This window comes from Patagioenas fasciata, chromosome 1 (assembly GCF_037038585.1).
Source record: "Patagioenas fasciata isolate bPatFas1 chromosome 1, bPatFas1.hap1, whole genome shotgun sequence".
In the NCBI taxonomy this organism is placed as follows: Eukaryota; Metazoa; Chordata; class Aves; order Columbiformes; family Columbidae; genus Patagioenas; species Patagioenas fasciata.
The window spans coordinates 118,917,158-118,936,304 of NC_092520.1; the positions used below are offsets into that span (position 1 = coordinate 118,917,158).

Here is a 19,147-nt window from a genome sequence, read left to right on the forward strand (position 1 = left end):
CGGCCCTTCCTTTATCACATGGTTTGTCCCACCAGGGCAAAGCAGTCATCCTAAGGCAGAAGCAAATATATTTAAAAAGTGAGGCCAGGGCAGCAAATGGTCTGTAACATTTGCTCAGCTAGGCAGAAACAAAAGCCAGGCTTGGACTACTTGCTATACACAGCAAATTAGTGTTCAGCAACTCCTTTTCTGGAGGCTGAAGGGGGAAAGGTTTTCCTTGATACTTGACTTGTTAAAATATTGCCAACTCTGCAGAAATAACTTAGTCCCGATGGACACGGTACTGCTGTTAGACTGATGAGTTTAACAGCCTGCCAGACACAGAGGGTAAAGGCCCTGAATAAATCACAACAAATGGAAATACTGTTAGCAGTTTCATAATTTAATGAAAAAGTACTTGTAAAAAGGGGACATCTGAAAAAGACCGAGTCCTTCTTGGAAAATTGAATATATATATATTTATATATATAAAACAAAATGCAAAAACACACACAAAAAAAATTGACAAATAAGGTTAAGAGGTAATACTTCAAACAGTTAGCCACCGAACACACAATAAAAACTAGCAAATGCACTTTGGGGACAATACTTGAGAACTACATAACCAAGGGCTCCTTCATATATCTATTAAAATCATGTAAAAATTAGCAAAACCATTGCTCAGACTGGAAACAACTGAATTAATAACCCCAGAAGAGCAGAAATGCTGAGTTTTGCTGAAGCACCAGTTTCCCTCCCTTCTGCCGTAGGCTTCCGGCCACAAAATAACACGAACACTTTCCTGATCTCCCAGGTAAGTGTTCCAAATAAAATTTTGTAAAATTTCATGACCAGCTAGAGAGGATTACTAATAAATATTGAAGGAGAACTAAGAGAATCAGAACCGGAATACAAATTAACAGACATTTGTTTGCTTATTCTGAGTGACCCATGGCTTAGAACACAAAGCATTTCCCATTAAAATAAAATATGTGGAAACCTAAAATGCTACTGTATATTTACACCAAAAGAAATAATTTTTAAGATACAGCTCTAGAAAGATCAATTACACAAATATACATAAAATCAAGAAGTGAAAAAAAAAATTAAGATGCATGAAGAAAATAGAGCAGAATTGCCAAGTATACTTTTTTAAAAATTTCACTACTGAAAAGTCCTCCAGCCCCTGACTTGCTAGTCCTATTGCAACGAGGGAGATTTCAAAATTTAAACCTAAAAATGATGTTGCCATTTCCCAAGCTAAAAGCAATAAATTATGATGAGGAAAAACAGGTCGTCATTTGGATTCTGCATAGTCATCTTCACTCTGGGTGGGGAACACCTTTTGTTTCTACACAAAATGAACACCCCAACAGAAGGAAGCAGTATGATGTACCCTATATAACACATGGCCCATTTCAGCCAGCGATGGAGGGACAGAGGATGTTGCCTATTTATGCAATGTACAGCATTTCAGAGAAAAACAGTGCAGTTACTTTTTTGATCAACACAACACCATCTGGAAAAGGAGAAGTTTGTCTGCATTCAAACAAAAATCCCCTGTCATTGAAATGAGCAGAAAAAGGATTCCCCTCCCTTCTCGCTTCCTCAGTGCTGGCTGAAATTTAATCACTACTTATCTGCTAATTTTAAAGGACACACAAAAAAGTGTTAGTTTGGGAAACAGCAACTGATCCAGAGGTTGAAAAGCAGCTTAAGAAAATAATAAATTTCTAGCAATTAAAAAAAAAAAAATACTCCAAATGATGACTGGCTAAAGTTTTACAGGCCTAGATGCCAGAAATAAGGCTCCAGTGCCTGTATTTGGGCAACTAGGGTTGAAAATTCATGCCTGCACAAAAAGTTCAGACAAAATTATTTCTAATTCAGTTTATTTTAAAAATACCAGGTACACACACCTCTGGACATGAAATCTCAGTTTCAAGAGGAACCTGGCATCACCGGTGATTGCCTATATTTAAGTGTCAAATAGCATTTTTCTTTGAAGTAGTACATCTACTTTTGTAAACACTATCCACAAAATTAGCCATCTGTACTTGTTAGCTGGGTAAAATATTTACAAGTGCATCCCACAACAAGCAACTATGTACAGAGATTAAAAAAAACTGAAGTACTAGAAGTTGTATATTTACAAAATAAGCAAGTTATTGTGAAGAGAAACACAACCTTCAGCAAGAGCAGGGAACAGGCGGGGGGGTGGGGGGAGAGGGGACATGTCTAGAGGTCAGCGAGTTTGGCAGCGCCAGTGACGGCTGCTTCCACCCTCCGCAAGGAGCCCGCAAACACGGCTGCAGTTCAAAGTCTCCTGCAGGAGAGGGTCGTCACTTAGTAGTCACTTTGGGCCTGATCCAGCAGAGCACACCAGCATGTGCTCGGAGATCTGAGCACAAACATTCCCATGGTGTGTGTGGGGGGAAAACCAGCAGGACTTTTTTCATGTGCTTCACTTCCTAACACATCCGCGAGCGCCTTGCTGGATCACAGCCATACTGCAGGTGCTGCAGGACTGTAGTTTCAGTGTCTCCGTTTGCAGTCTCTTTTCAATGCATCAGAGCGATGCGAGGACTTACTAGAATGCCTGTCTACCACCGGAAGACTGACAAAAGGTAAACACGCTGCTTCCCACATAAGGTGGCAAGGGGGAAGCAGTTTCCTGAATTTACACAAAGATTAACCGCTTCGTGCTCTCCCAGATATTACCCTCTTATCAAACATATCAATTTCCACAAGACTTTGCAATAACTCAGTTAACCTTGTGAAGACTGCAAGCCAATTCACAGTTGAACACAACTACTCTGATTTCTCTCCCCTCCCCCCATCCTCTACTGCAACTCTTCCTAACATAGGTCCTGGACTATTTTCTGGAACCTTTTGATGCTGAGCTTTGCACTGGTACACTGGAATACTTAAAGGCTGAGTTACCCCGTGGGGGCTTCTAATCACCTTTGTACAGAACCGTGAGAAATCATATTCTTTTTGTTCCTATTGTGACAATCTCTTCCAAAGTCCTTATTTGGGCTTTCTCTCTCCGAGCTACTTCGTCTTAACCTCACTTGCTCTTTGTTTTCATCGCTTTCTGCTTCAGAGTCACTCAGCTCTAAGTCAGGACAGTACCCGTCGTTGTCCTGGTATGGAGCACCTTCAAGCGTCTGCTTGCTCCACAAGCGATCTTTTGTTGCGAGTCTTCTCGTTGGCTTTTCACAGCACCGGAGATCTTCCGTGGTCCTCACCAGACTATTGGTAGCCTCTTTAAAGGACCGGCTAAAATGTTCCATGGTAGATTTTCTGAAGCCGCTTTGGCTGGCCAAGTGAGCTGTGAGCACGGACTCTTGTTCGTAGGGCGTCTGGCTCGAACTGTCTCTCTGGCTCACATCTCCAGCCCTGCCCATCAGACCGTTGGACTTGGCCACCAGCCTCAAGTTCTCCTGCTGCACCCGCCCGTTCCCAATGGAAGACTGTCCATGCAAAGCAGCCTGGAGCGCCAAGGGCTTCCCGGACGGCTGACCCCGGTGAAACTCCGGCATCTGTGTGGGGCCAGGATCCTTGGCCTCACTCCGAGGCTTGCCAATCCCTGCCAGCAACCCGTTACTTCTGCTGTCATGCTGATACCTGGAGTAAGACTTTGCTTTAATTTCAAACGCTTCCTTTGACATGGGCACGCTCCGTTTGCTGTAAACAGTGCTGTTGTTGTCAGGAGAGAGCGGTCTGTTGCCAGGCTTCAGCGAGTTATTTTTGCAATCTCCTAGTGCTGATTTGGGCATTTTTAACTTCAGGGTGATCCTGGGAGGTGGGTAGAACAGTGTGTTCTCTAGTGCACTTGTCAGGGTATGGCCTACAGGAGAAAGAGATGAGGGGGCAGAAGAAAAAAAGGCTTTATTAAAAGAAGGCAGTTGTTTTGTTATCTGTAGCAAGTTTTATAGTCCATTAGAAGATCACTCAACAGTAAGAAGCATTTGCAAACAATTAGCGTGAAATTATTTTAGGACATTAAAGAAGTTGGAATAATGAAAACTGCTCCAAATTATCCACCATTTCAGAATTTAGGTAAGCATGTTAGCATTTCCATTAAAAACAACAATGTGCCCTTTTTACAGGGCTTTAAGCCAGTGAATTGAACCAGCTTTGAGATATGACTGAAGTAGTTCCAAAGCAGCTATAAAAAAGGTTCATATTCAGTTTTGGATGGAGAAAAAACAATGCTTCAAACTGAGTTTCAGTTTGGACTTAGTTCAACCCTCTCTGCTTTCTACTATAAAATTCTCTATGCTTTAGAAGTCTTTTCACCCCAAGATATTACTCTTTATAATACCATATGCATATAGTATCATTGCGAAGTAGCTATGAAGCTATTCTAATAAGCATCAAAAAAGCACTTTGTGTTTGTAAAGAGGTAAAACAAATTTAACAGACATTTCTAATAAAATGCATTTACACAAACCGAAGCGCTTTAGAGTACTGCTGTATCCACAAAGTACTAGTTTGATTTAAAACAGTTTAGAAAAAACATCTTGTTGGTACTAATGAAACCTATCCATGTTCCAGGGGTAGATAAAAAAAAAGCACAAAGAATTCACTCTGAATTGGTCATGAAAGACATAATATATATCTTGAAAGAACAAAGAGATCTTAATATCACATTGAAGAAATTGCTGCCTTCTCTAGGAAAAAAAAAAGTAATTGCACTGTAATATACACTCCTCCTCTTTCTAGTGTTGTCTTCCTTATTTTAAGACAGTCGCTATAAAAATCAAGGGTAGAAGTGGGTTTTGAGACATCAGCATTTCTAACCAGTTACTGCTCACTATTAAAATCCAGAGTACTTAAACTCTGATTGAAGGAAGGAGAGTAACTGCAGATGGCAGGCTAAGAAACGCCTCTTTGTGCTGCTCATCAATCATGCAAGGCAACAACAGACGATTCCTATCAGTCACTCTTCTCTTTTGCCTGAAGGAATGACTACTGACAGCAAACAAAAACCCTTCTCAGCTGGAGAGACAAGCAGCAGCGCAGAGCTTGCTGTGGGGAAACGGTACCAGAAGCCACGGAAGCGAAAAACTTGAGATGACCAGCGGCTCGTTTCTGCTATCTGGATGCCAAAGGGATTGATAAGTAAGAGACATTTACCAGAAACAGCCATAAAACAAATAAATACCCAAGTAAATATTTTAAGAGATTAAAGCACTTTGTGTGTGTTGCTACTTCGGCTGTGTACTTGAAAAATTTAAGGCCGATCTACAATGTTAAAAACGCTAAGCAGGAACATAAAGAGAACACACTTTTTACTTTAAACTTAGATAGAATTTATAAATATTTTACATTTATATGATTACCTGCAGCAATTTCCTGATTAATGAGCTGGACTTGCAAATTGAAGACCTGTTCATGTACTTTACTGTGAGACAACTTCAGTTTCTCTCTCCTGCTTACCATGTAGCAGAGATTTCTTACCTAAGGAGGAACAACAGGAGACTTAAAAGGCAATAAGAAAATAAACCCTGACATAGTTAAAAAAAGGTGCATTAACAACAGAATTAAAACAACATTATGTGCAAAATCCCTTGGTAATGTTTTGTGAATATTACTGAACATACATAACTATGAATGAAAAAAAAAGGATTTTTTTTTAATTGTCAGTTTAATGAATGCCTTGAGTATATTCTGCAAGACAGCAGAATATATTTTCATCTGTAGGAACAGAGAACGAACACAAAATTCCAGGCAAAAGAAAAGCAAGTAATTTCTAAGACTTGCTTGTCTGTAAGCCTGCTTCCAATACGTATGATGCAGGGGATGTTACTGCAGGCAGTACTGAATTCTCCCAGAATTTCCCAGCAAAGTGTTTCATTGAATGATTTTTAGCAGCTAAACTATGGTTGTTTCCCCTAAAATTACGGCAACATTATAAAGTAACACTTTTTACAAAGGTAACCAAGAGAGCTAGCTGGTTTGGACCAAAACTAACATGCAGATCAACTCTGAAAGAGCACTCTGGCTTCTTGCACAAAGTATGCATGTTGGCTGACTCACTTAGCAGTTTACTTTCTGACTACATTGCATTGACCCATGAGGTTCAACAAGGCCAAGTGCCAGGTCCTGCACCTGGGTCAGGGCAGCCCCCGGTATCAATACAGGCTGGGGGATGAAGGGATTGAGAGCAGCCCTGCTGAGAAGGACTTGGGGGTAAAAGGGGATGAAAGATTTGACACAGTCTGGCAATGGGGCTGGTCTACATGACCTTTAAAGGTCTCTTCCAACCCAAACCGTTCTGTGAGTCTATGGTTCTACAACTCAGTTCCACATAATTCTGTTTTCACTATTGGTTTGAAATAACAACAATATTTCCACCTTATGTAATGAGAACAGAAGAGGCACTGAAAGTTCTTGATAAACACTTAAAAGAACTTTTAGAACACAGACACAGCATAGGGGCTGGTTGAAAGACATTTGCCAAGCATAATTCCCACAGCACTCAAGTCCATCTGTTCAGAACTGGAACCTCTCTCCCCATAAAGGAAATTCCAAGATTTCCAAAAATCTTGTGGCACAGGAAATTCAGACATTTTGAGACAGCTGTTTCAAAGTATACAGTAAAGAATCACAGATTAATTTAGCTTGGAAAAGACCTATAAGATTATCGAGTCCTACTATAAACCTAAGATTGCCAAGTCCATCACTAAACCATGTCCCTAAGAACGTCATCTACACATCTTTTAAACACCTCCAGGGATGCTGACTCCACCACTTTCCAGGACAGCCTGTTCCAATGCCTGACAACCCTTACCATGAAGAAGTTCTTCCTAATATCCAATCTAAACCTCCCCTGGTACAATCTGAGGCCATTTTCTCTCATCCTATCACTTGTTACCTGGGAGAAGAGACCAACCCCCTCCATGCTACAACCTCCCTTCAGGTGCTTGCAGAGAGTGATAAGGTCTCCCCTCAGCCTCCTTTTCTCCAGGCTAAGCAGCCTCAATTCCCTCAACTGTTTCTCATCAGACTTGTGCTCTAGCATCCTCACCAGCTACATCGCCCTTCTCTGAACCCTCTCCAGCAACTCTATGTCTTTCTTGCAGTGAGGGGCCCAAAACTGAGCACAGTATTCAAGGTGCGGCCTCACCAGTGCTGAGTACAGTGGCACAATCACTTCTCTGGTCCTGCTGACCCCACTATTCCTGATACAAGCCATGATGCTGTTGGCCTTTTTGGCCGCCTGGGCACACTGCTGGGTCATGTTCAGCTGGCTGTCAATCAACACCCCCAGGTCTTTTCCACCAGGCAGCTTTATAGCCCCTCTTCCCTGAGTCTGTAGTGCTGCATGGGGTTGTTACATACCTCCACTCCAAATAAATACATGAATTTTAATAAAATTTGATACAAATCAAGCACTCATCAATCAAAATCAAAAAGCTTGAAATGGCTTACTGAAAGAAAAATTCAACCAAAATACCAGACCTCAATTTGAGCCATGTTATGGTCTTTTTTTTTTCTAAATAAGGATCTATATCCAAACATGTCCCGGAAAAGGAGATCTGAGCTTGATTATGACTAGATTCAAGGCAACAGTTAGACTGACAAGTGCAAATCTCAGCTCTAACACTCATCACCCTTATTTTCATTCTGTTCTCTCCTGAATATTGTTTTCTCTTTTCTTACAACATTATTTTCTCTCCCCTGTTTTTCCCTCCCCTCTTCTCCAATGTCTCACTTCCGTATCACATTTAGCACACCTACTTTTTTTTTTTAATTACATTTTTTTACATAGCTGCTGGAAAAAGGCATGATGTATGCCTTCCTAAGAAATTCCCACTCTGTATTTTGCTGAAGGACTCCATCTTTTTGCACTATCAGCTAGTTGGCAATCTGATAAGAACCCCTGACAGGAAGATAATTTCCTTTTCCTCCTCAGTAAAGCCACAAGCAGTGGCAGACCCAGTGGGTTATTTTCAGACCACTAAAACCAACCCGTAGCACGTAGAGCAGCTACGTGCAGTGAAAGCATCTAGGTCAACAGGGCAACAAGCGATTCAGCCTGCCTGCTACCTGGCACACTAGCGTGCTGGTGAGGAAGAGAGGTGAGTAAGACTCCTGAATCAGATGTGGCATGAGCAGAGGCCAGCATTCTTCTTCTGCGTGCATGGAGCCAAAAAGTCACCATGGAAGTTAACCAGCTAGGGCTTCACCTACTTGATTTCAAACAATGAGGGTGAGAAGCTCTGCTTCAATATCTTTTTAGGATTCCCTAAAAGCTTAACACACATGCACCAAAGAATACTTACTGCTTTACCTACGTAACTTGATTTTTCCCATCCCAGAAATGGCTAGTATTTAACATTCTATCATAACTGTTACAAAACACTTTTTGAAGTACAAATCAAGAGTCCCTCTATCCCGAGAAAGGAGGTGGAAGATTAAGAATTTGTTAAGCCTGCCCCATTCTTTCACTGCTTACACTTACGTTTGGTTAACAAAAGTAACAACTTTTGTTGCTGAATCTGTATCACTAGTAACTACTACAGCTAGGTCAAATAAATTTACTCAACTTTTTTGAACAAGTACTCAATTGAAGTTAAAATCGGACAGTCAATTAGTAAATGCCTCAAGTGTGCATAGAAACTTCCATCTTAAAACACATAAAGGAATAAACTCTAAGCAAGTCAGAACGCACTCCTTTCACATCGAATCCCCCACTGGACTGAGAAAGAACAGTTCCTCAAAGTCTCTGTAGTGGGCAATGCAGCATACCAAAAGACTAGAGCTGAACGCCTTACTTTTAAAAATTATTATTTTTTAAAAAAAATCACCTCCCTGTGCTTCCCCTATTCCCACTTTCATAATGACCAAGGACCTTGCTCACCCGCAAATAGTTTTTCAAAACTTCACCAGTTAAACTCTTACCCTTTCTAGGTCCTGCCTCAAATGCATGAACATCCTCATGCGAGTATGAATACTATCTTCTTTTGGCTGCACCAAGCCATTTTCTTCATCCTCCTTGGGAGGAAACAATGGTTTGTTAAAGTTACTTTTTCGCTTTAATTTCCAGTAATTGTAGATGAAGTCTACGGCAAGTTTAGGAAGGCCCAGTTCTGCTGCAACATCCTCCACCTTAACTAGTGAGTAAAACTCTTCTTCCAGCTCTCGGAGTTTCTGGGCTCGCAAACTGGTTTTCTCACTCTCCGTTTGCTTCTGGTCTGACATGGTCTTGGGGTGCTCATCAACATCAGGCAGTGAATTCTGTTTGTTCTTGCTGTGCTTTAGACAATATGACTTAAACTTGACCTCATCCCCGTCATCCAGGATAGTCTTCATCTCTAAGCTATGCTCAAAGGCACAGGTGACATGAAAGGCAGTGATACAGCTTTTCACAGAGCACTACAGACAAAACAGAACAAAATACCTCAGTGACAAACCGTAGCAACAACACCCCCCAAAAAGGACAGAATTATCCTAGTTACATGAAAGTCCATCCCTACAAAAACGTATTTCCCAAGTACCCTTAAAAATATCTGCTGATCTCTTTGAAGATGGTATCACTCAATTTAGTGTTTTCTCATTTGTGAACAGTGTTCAACAGAAGAATCTTTCTATCTATCTCTGGCCCACGTAGCAGCAGTCCTTACACATCTCAGCCTTACTCAAAAGAAGGCAACTGACCCCTAAATTTCTGTGTAAGTGTACTAAATTGATAGCAACCCGCTATGAAGAAGTAGGCATCTATCCAATGGTCACCTGCATTGTAAAGCATCTATGAACACAGGAAGAACAAAATGCAAAACCAAAATTGCCCAGCTCACATAGACACAAGAGTTACCACAGGACAAGTACATACCTGAATGCAAGCACCAGTTTTCAGTTTGCATAAACTACACACTAGGGCCCATCGACTTGGGGGAATGTGAGACACCTTTGTGATTGGCTCCATCCTTTCCGGGCAAGCAATGCTAACCTATAAAAAAAAAAACCAGCATGGAAAGCAGTTATCGAGGCAATGAAAACAAGTTCTCCGTTAATACCAAAAGAAATGTGACCACACATTTATCTCAGTGAGATCTCCACGTGCTCTTACTTCTTAGCAAGGGACTTTAAAAGAACCCACATGAAAACAATATTGTGGAATACTACTAGTTTAACCTAGTGGCTAGAAGTTGCAATTCTTCAAAACACTTCAGGCATCTACAGCATGCCTTGTCATGAAACAGCTGCAGTAAATGATGCTTAAGTTTATTTTCTTTCCATTCTGGTGTTGTTTATTTTTTGTGTGTGTGTTGCTTTGGGTTTGTGTCTGTGTGTTTTTTTGGTTGGTTGGGGTTTTTCTGTTTGGTTGGTTTGGTTTTGTTTTTCTGTGCTGCTTTAACAGGTCTAACTTAAAAACTACCACAATACAAGTTCCTCAGAACAAAATAAGAACACTTACTCATACTTACCTGAAAAGTTCCTTCTTTAAGATCCACAGATCTGCTACAATAGCTACTTCTGCCAGCTCACAATTTGGGGCAGAACCAGATCTGTCAGTCAGCAGCCAGGGAAAGCATCGCTTCCCAGCTCTGCCTCTCCACTGAGTGCTCCCAATGCAAGAGGTGATTCTAATACAGTTTCCTAACTACAGATTGTCTCAAGTGTAATTTGAGAAAGAATACAACAAACTTCTCTTACTGCAAAGCACAGTATATTCTCTTGTGCCAGTTTTCACATACTTAAGTCTGGATGATACATTTGCTGCTGGTAGACCAAATTATGGATATTAATACTAAAAGAAAAAATTCAGATAAGCACAGGATACCTTTTCCTATTATTTGTTATGCTAAAGTCCACACGTCCATTGTGCCAGAGATTTCTCAGCTGCCTGTTGTCCACACCAAGAAACAAGGACTATCCTCCATAATGTGGACACCAGGACAAATGATCTCTGTAGACATCCCTGAGCCACTCTTGACAGACAGGATTTATTCAAGGGCAGCAACAAAAAGCTGGTCAGCTCTGAATGACCAACATGCAGAACTGGGCCAGTATGAGAACCACAGACAGCAGAAGATTTCAGTGACGTAACTGTTCTGTCTCAAGAACACCAGTCTCCAAAAGCTTGGATTTTTATGCTTACACAGCACTTCCTGAATTTAGCAGTTGTGTGCTTTGGAGAGCTACCTGCCTGAAACTGAAATACAATGCTGATTCTAGCCAGGAAGATCTCCATGCTTTCTATGAACAATTCACCTGAACACAGCAGACCTGTATTTCCAGAGGTGGGATACATGCCTCTTCTCAAAGGGGTCAGATGTAAGAATTCAAAGAAAGAAGGTTCGCCTTGGTCACGCCTCTGTGAGGCCCGAAGAAAAGCTGATTCCGTAAGAAATCAGTTAAGGCTAATATTTGAACAAGCTTTTTTTTTTTTTTTTTTTCCCCTAGAAAAGTTTAAGAGCACTATGCTACAGTAGTTTCCATAGATTACCTTCATAATAAGACTCTCCTAGGGAAATCCAGTTTTAAAGAGGTAGTTTAACATGTGATAATTAAACCGTTGACTTTACAAGAGCCAGCAGCCTAAGCTGAATTTCCTAGTTTCCCTTTTGGGGTACATCCACAATCACTTGATGCACATATTCATTTTTAAACCTGCTTAGTCCCTGAGTAGGTAAGGCTTTACTTCAGCAGACCTCCTCTGTGAGGTAGACTTATCCAAAGATGATAGTGCTATCAAGACTGAGGGTCGTAATTGCTACGTTCAAGCTGAGTATTTTTGCTACTCCCTTCTTATCATTGCATAGCTCTAGGGATCATTTAAGTAAGTGGAAAATACAGCTTTGCAAGACATTACTTGGTTCATCATTCCCACATTTAAAAAAGTTCACCAGCAGTTCATGAATTAATGACATAAATTGACTCTACTAAGATTTATATTTGTCATAGTATTTCACCCTCTGGTCCCTTAAATGCAAGCCACATCTTCTGCAATATACTGAAGTTAACCTGCTGCATGGCATTTCCAGAAGTCTTCATCAAGAAGATGCTTCAGAGATGGTCCAGGTTTTACCAGACAAGAAGGAGAATAGGCAGGTAATATGTGATGTCCTCATCAGGTAGGGATGACGAACAATTTAATCTGATGTGGCCTGCCTATAAATCGGTGGGAAGGTGACAAAGCTGTCCTTGAAACATTTGAATGTTTCCACAAAATAACGTCCAGTGTTCTTAAATATGATCAAATGTCACTTTCTTGCTTCCAAAATGAAACAGCCTTTCATTAGCCTAACGTGACCTCGCTCAAAACAGAGCCGGTTACAAGTTGCACAGGTATTTCTGAAACAATACCATACAAAGATTGACCGCAATTCTCATCCCAGTTACTGCTACACTGAAAGCCGACTTCTTTTGGGAATTAATGGATTCTATCAACTTGTCATGTTGTCTATATTCCTTTCAAAATAAAACAGAATCTTCAGTGATTACCTTATGGACACTGTGTAGTACCAGCTTTCTACCACGCTTCCCAGCAGGAGCTGGGAACTGACACAGACCTTCTCTCCCTGCTCCTCTCTGCCCCTCTCAGTGCTCTCCCTGCTCCTTCCCAGAGGGGACTCACAAGGTCAGGAAACATTTATGTTGGAAATACTGTCCATTCTGCTTGTAACACTGTCTGTTTATATTACCCCACTTTGTAAAAGCACAAAGCAGCACTCACAGAGTCAGGTGCTGTTTATTTATACTGGCCTCATGCTGCCTGTATGTTTCTGATATTCAAAGAATCAAGACAAAGTCTGTTTGAACTTTGCTGCTCACAAGGGATCCAGAGAGCAAAGAGGTCAACCTTTTAATTCCCCAAAACCTCCTGTCCCAAGGCAGAAATGATCCATCTGCTGTAACATGCAGATATTTTGTCTGTTAGTTCTTCACCCTGTATCAGGTTACATTTTGACTGCTGCGCTCTGAAGAAATTTAGGGGTGGGAGAGGGTGAAAACAAGAGGCTGCTGAAGCCTGTTCTCTGTGACCGTTGTGCACATGAGCTGCCATTTTGATTGTCATCCTGCTGTTTCCTCTGTTAACTTGCCACCAGCAGCTGCAGAAGGATGGGAAGGGAAGCCACAGAGAGTCAATTTGATACCCTTCCAGTTGTAGCATGGAGAAATAACCTTCTGCTTCAGCTAACACCACACTGATTGAGGGAGGACACAACAGTAATGGGTTAGCTAAGGCAGAGAAGGACCTTGAATTTCAGAACAGGTTGATGTAAGTTTTCTGGCCTCAGTGTCTCCTTTTCTTTAAAAAAAAAAAAAATCTTTTAAGAAAATGTGAAAGAGACTACACCTTAATACTAAGAGATGATAAAGGCAGAAGAATAAAAGGATATATACCAATGATGAGTATGCTTCAGAAAGTAAAAATCTTCAAATGGCCCAATCACAAGAAAGCCTTTTGACAGCATTAGCTCACAAGGAAGGAAGAAAGAACATTTTAAGACAGTGTTGAGAGAGTTAATGAAGGAAAATACCTGGTGAAATTGCCTGCAACAATGCTAGCCTATACTTGATGACTCACGAAGTCCCTCTTTGAAACTTTCACCACAAAGGACAGACATGTTTATGGCCCATTCCTCTCTCTATTCTGCCTTGCTCCATTTTGTTAGGGCCACAAGAGGAAATGGCAGTGAGTTTACTATTCATCTCTTTCTTTTTGGGGAGTTTCAGTGTGTTGCTAGCTCAGGGAGAAGAAAATTAGGTATGTGAGAATACACATTCTCCCCTAAAGTATCCATCCCCAGGTCTTCAAACTCCGGGCCTTTCTTGTCACCTGCAACATGTAAGGCCATGGTGACTCTCCAGACAGGAACTGACACACCATTTTAGCAGAGATTCCCAAAGGTTTCTCTGGTGACTGAATTGTTTCACAAGTGACAACGCAGGAGACCAAGAGAGAATGGATTCAAGAGGCACTTCCTGCCCCTACTGGAGGTGCCACCTCCTCTCTGTGCCTGACAAACTTGGCATTGGTGTGGAGGGGAGGAGGTGCCCAAGGCCTGGAGCCACAGAAGGGCTGGGGGAGCAGCCAGATTCCAGGTCTCCCACCTAGGTGCTTCCCCAGTGGCTTCTCTCCCCCAGCCAGAGGGATGTGGGCAGGTGGACAGGCAGCATGTGCTCCCTGTCCTGCCATCACCTGCTTCCCAAACCTGCTGGTTCCTCTTCTGCTGGCAAGAACATCAAGGCAGCCACACGCAGAACAGACCTCTTAGGAAAACCAGAAAAACAAGTGCAGGTGGTTATTTTTTTCCCCTCAACTCCTCTCTCCTTAAAGGTGAACAAGATGCCAGGAACTATAGAATCTTAGAATCATTTCAGTTGGAAGATCAAGATCATGAAGTCCAACCATAACCTAATTCTAGCACTAAATAATTTCCCTAAGAACCTTGTTCTAAATGCCTTTTAAACATCTCCAGGGATGGTGACTCCACCACTTCCCTGGGCAGCCTGTTCCAATGCCTGGCAGTCCTTTCTGTGAAGAAACTTTTCCTAATATCCAATCTAACCCCCCCCCCACCCAGCACAACAGGCATGGAAAGGAAACCACAAAGATAACCTCCTTGAAAAGCAGATATATGCCTGAGACAGAGCTAGGAATTACACACTGCATCTGGTTGCTATGTCAAAAAAAAAAAAAAAAAAAACAGAGAATCTTAACATATTCCTCAATGTTTTCCAAATGTGAGGCGTGGCTGCACTTGGGAGCAGAAGGTTCAGAAAACAAGGCATCCATCCACCTTATGTCATGGAGCCAAAACAATCTGGCTACAGAATCACAGAATGCTAGGGATTGGAAGGGACCTCAAAAGATCATCCAGTCCAATACCCCTGTCGGAGCAGGAACACCTAGATGAGGTTACACAGGAAGGTGTCCAGGCAGGTTCTGAATGTCTCCAGAGTGGGAGACTCCACAACCTCCCTGGGCAGCCTGTTCCAGTGCTCTGTCACCATCTCACATTAAACCATCCACCATAACGGATTTGTGGATCTTACCAGAAAGGAAACAGAAATATTCCAAGGACAAAATTAAACACAAGCCCTACCTACACAAGAGTGAACATTCAGATTTACTCAATTCTACTGTGATGCTAAACTTGATTCAAAAATGCAGGAAGAAGTGTGAAGCTTCTTTATGAAACTCTCCATATATGGATGTACAGGTATATCAAAAAAGCCTTTAATTAAAAATATAATGTAGAAGATAAAAAGCCTCCATCTCCTCACCATTCAGAAAAAACTTGGTTAAATTAAAAAAAAATACTTTAACTACAAATCTTAGAATCCATCATATACAAATAAAGCAAAGAGGGGGAACTTCGGAAAAAAAAAAAAAAAAAAAGGTGTGAATTCATGCATATTATACACCTAAATGAGCACACAAATTGACCAGAAAATAAGAGAGACTATGAAGCTGCTGCTGTACAGTGACCATTAGCTTACATCAGTAACCTTTTCTAGCAGGTCACTCAGATACCATAATGACACCAAGAAGTGATTGCTAAGTAAATGGAGAGGACGAAGTGATTAATTAATGGAGCATAAGCTAGACTCTCTCCCACTCTCCTCACAGACTGTGCAGACTCATCAGAATAAAGCCCAGTATTAAGCCAGACAGATACCTTAAATCATGAGAACATAGAAAGGCAGACAATGGAAAAAGGAGGATAGAGAGGAGTCTACGATACAAAAGAAAGAGGCAGAAATCAGGTTTTACCTCTGGAATCCAGAGGGCACAGCTCACATGTGCCCACTTGGTCCCTGTCCTGGTAGCCTTCATGGCACCTCCTCTTTTGGGACACAGGAGGCACTGAGGATGTATTCCCAGGACACAGGTGCGACACAGCCAGCTCCCCTCGGGTACTTTTAAGATTCCATAGCATGCCTTGAAGAAAACAGGTATTGAGATCATTGCACCAATATGGTTTCACACACAAGCATTAATATTCATACACAGCAAAACTTTCAAATTGTAAAGGCACAGTTTGGCCTTCACTTAATCTTTCTCTCATTTCTTTACCTTAAATCGAGTGAAGTGATCAAAGAGACAGAACAACCTCTAAAGTAGAGTCTTTTTGTGACAGTTTATTTTTAGAATATGTGTTGGTATTATTTGTATACAGTGTAAAACTTATTCATCATGACTGCACAACACCATTGGTGTTAAGAACATTCATCTTTGCTTTTAGTGACTTCAAAATTTCTGAAGCAAAAAACGTAGACATCTCTTTAGAATTAGATGCAGAAGCTGATTTTTTTAAAACCACAATTTCCTACCACTAATAACTTTATACTCTAACATAATTCTATTTAGATGTGAAGGGATATGAGCTGTTTGACTGAAGACCGTTTCCTACAACATTAAATTACCTTTGTGGTTACAGTTCTGTGAATTGTTTGTTACTTTAAATATTTATGTAGTATTGCAACAAAAATTAGGGCATTTACTGAAATTATGAGGTGCTGGGTTTTATGCCTGTTTCCCAAGTACTGCACCTGACCCCGTGAAAACAAACAATTTCTTAAGTTTTGCTACATTTCATAATTTAAAAAATAAAAAAAAAAAAGTCTGCTTTCTGATTCAAAATTCCCAGCAGTTCTTAATGGCTAACTGCATGTGCATCTAGATATTATCCTGTTGTATATACATACACACATATTAAAGCTGAGTGTATCTGAAACCACTGGCTACCATCAAGGTCTAATTACACTCAAGTGCTTCAAACAGAAGTTCTATCAAAAGAGTGGCTTTCAGGGGCAATCCCACCATTCCTAACACTGTCTCTGCAATCAATAACGTCAAAAGCCTCATCAGGCCAGGATCATTAGCTGTAACAAGTCTTTCAGATTCAATTCTAGTCTAAAATTCCCACACTTGCCTTCCTAGCCTCCTGATTATAAGATCTCAGTATTTAATATGAAGTGATATCATAAACCACCACACATTTACGTCGGGCCTGTAGAGAGAGGGACTTTACTGGATTAAATCCTGCATTATGGAAATGCCAAGATTGACTAACCTGAACGCTATTTTGATTTGACAACTGTTGTAAGAACTCAACAGGGGGAGCTGTAATCTAAATACTACAAGTGATTATTTTTCTCTTATGTGGCACATTCCCACAAGCAGTCTTTCTATTACTAAATCAGAAGTGACATTACACCTAAAATCACATTTAGGGGATTGGAAATGGGCTGAAACTGTTTTCTAATTTAATCTAACTAGGGAGTGGAAGAGGCCTAGACTACTAAACCAGTAATTTCACAATGTGTTTGAGCCAGCTCAGGAAGGCAACACAAAGGAGGAAATTTCTCATACTCCTCCTCCCACCCACCTCCAAACTGTGTGATGACTAACAGACCTGAGGCTACTTGGTGAACCAGGGCCAATCCAGATTAAAAACCAACTTTTTATTGTTGTTGTTAGGATTAGTTCTAGCCCAGACAAGCTCCACAGTTTGTTTTGGGCAGATCTGGTGGTGGAAGCAAGGCGGCAGCAGGCCATCAGCTGAAGCTCGGCCATCAGCAGGTGACCATGAGCCTCTGACTGCAAAATCATCATGACTTTTGATGAGGCACAAGCCAGGGCTGAAGCGGGCAGCCCAGATGCCAGTCGTATTCCTGTCACTGGCCGCCTTACCAGCACTCAGGCTCACGCGGTCGCTTCACGCGGTGAATCAGATCAGGCAAGCAGCCGGGCTGGAAGCCAGCCCACTGCGAGCAGGGAGATGACAGGTCCTTTTTCAGCCAGATAGGTTTTCCAAGCACCACTTGCAGTCAGTACAAAAATATGTTTTTCAAAAAAACATTCTTAAGTCTCTTGTCAATTTACAGCAAAAGCCCCTTCCAGAACAGCACGCGCAGATACCACAGGATTCACATCCCTTTTTTGATTATAAGGATGCCTCTGCTTGACTATGCTGAGCTCAGCCAGTGTAAAGCCTTGGCTATATCTGAAACACTATGAACGTGAGCAACATTCAGACTGAGAGCACAGTTATTGCAGGCGCTTGTGCCTTCCAAAAGAGATCAGTCTGCTACAAGTACCTACATGTGCTTTCAGATGGCTAAATTTGGACAGCCCCTGTCTGGCCAATTGACTAGTTAGTCAAGGAGGAAAAACCCCATCTCTGAAAAAAATTATCTACAGGTTCTTTACATATACACAAGCTGTCATTTCCTGCCCTGTCTATCTTGAAAAGCAGGTTTAATAATAGGGGAAATTGCTGAATGCCTTCTTTGTCTCTGTCTACTCCGCTGGAGGCTGTCCTGGGGAACCCTGTACCCCTGAGACCCCGGATGAAGCCAGGTTAATGGAGGAGTTTGCTTTAGTCGATGAGGACTGGGTTAGGGAACAATTAAGTAGTCTGGACGTCCATAAATCCATGGGTCCAGATGGGATGCATCCGCGGGTGCTGAGGGAGCTGGCTGAAGTCATTGCTAGACCGCTATCCATCATTTTTGCCAAGTCTTGGGAAACGGGAGAGGTGCCCGAGGATTGGAGGAAAGCAAATGTCACTCCAGTCTTTAAAAAGGGCAAGAAGGAGGACCCGGGTAATTATAGACCGGTCAGCCTCACCTCTGTCCCTGGGAAAGTAATGGAACAGCTTGTCCTTGGTGTCATCTCAAGGCACATCAGGGATAAGAGGGTCATTAGGGGCAGTCAGCATGGCTTTACCGAGGGTAAGTCATGCTTGACCAACCTCATAACCTTTTATGAGAATGTAACAAGGTGGATGGATGATGGCAGAGCGGTGGATGTGGTCTACCTTGACTTCAGTAAAGCCTTTGACACAGTCCCTCACAGCATCCTCACAGCTAAATTGAGGAGGTGTGGTCTAGACAATAGAGTAGTGAGGTGGGTTGCAAACTGGCTTAAAGAGAGAAGCCAGAGAGTGGTGGTCAATGGTGCGGAGTCCAGCTGGAGGCCAGTATCTAGTGGAGTGCCTCAGGGGTCAGTACTGGGGCCAGTATTATTCAATATATTCGTTAATGATTTAGACGAGGGAATTGAGTGTACTATCGGCAAGTTTGCTGATGACACTAAGCTGGGAGGAGTGGCTGACACGCCAGAAGGCTGTGCTGCCATCCAGCGGGACCTGGACAGGCTGGAGAGTTGGGCGGGGGATAACCCGATGGAATT

The 19,147-nt window shown here is 41.8% G+C and overlaps 1 protein-coding gene across 6 annotated transcripts in view; it reads right to left on the reverse strand.

The window, feature by feature from the left end:
• Positions 1 to 361: 361 nt before the first annotated feature.
• JADE3 (jade family PHD finger 3) overlaps positions 362 to 19,147 on the reverse strand; it is a 71,009-nt gene continuing 52,223 nt past the window's right edge. For all 6 annotated transcript variants that reach the window (XM_065855002.2, XM_065855011.2, XM_065855026.2 and 3 more), the window contains 5 exons: positions 15,722 to 15,889; positions 9,827 to 9,943; positions 8,896 to 9,369; positions 5,331 to 5,448; positions 362 to 3,832 (listed from right to left, as the gene is read on the reverse strand). In XM_065855002.2, coding sequence (XP_065711074.1) covers positions 2,940 to 3,832; positions 5,331 to 5,448; positions 8,896 to 9,369; positions 9,827 to 9,943; positions 15,722 to 15,889 — 1,770 coding nt within the window. In that variant the 3' untranslated portion in view covers positions 362 to 2,939. The remainder of the gene's footprint in view (positions 3,833 to 5,330; positions 5,449 to 8,895; positions 9,370 to 9,826; positions 9,944 to 15,721; positions 15,890 to 19,147) is intronic.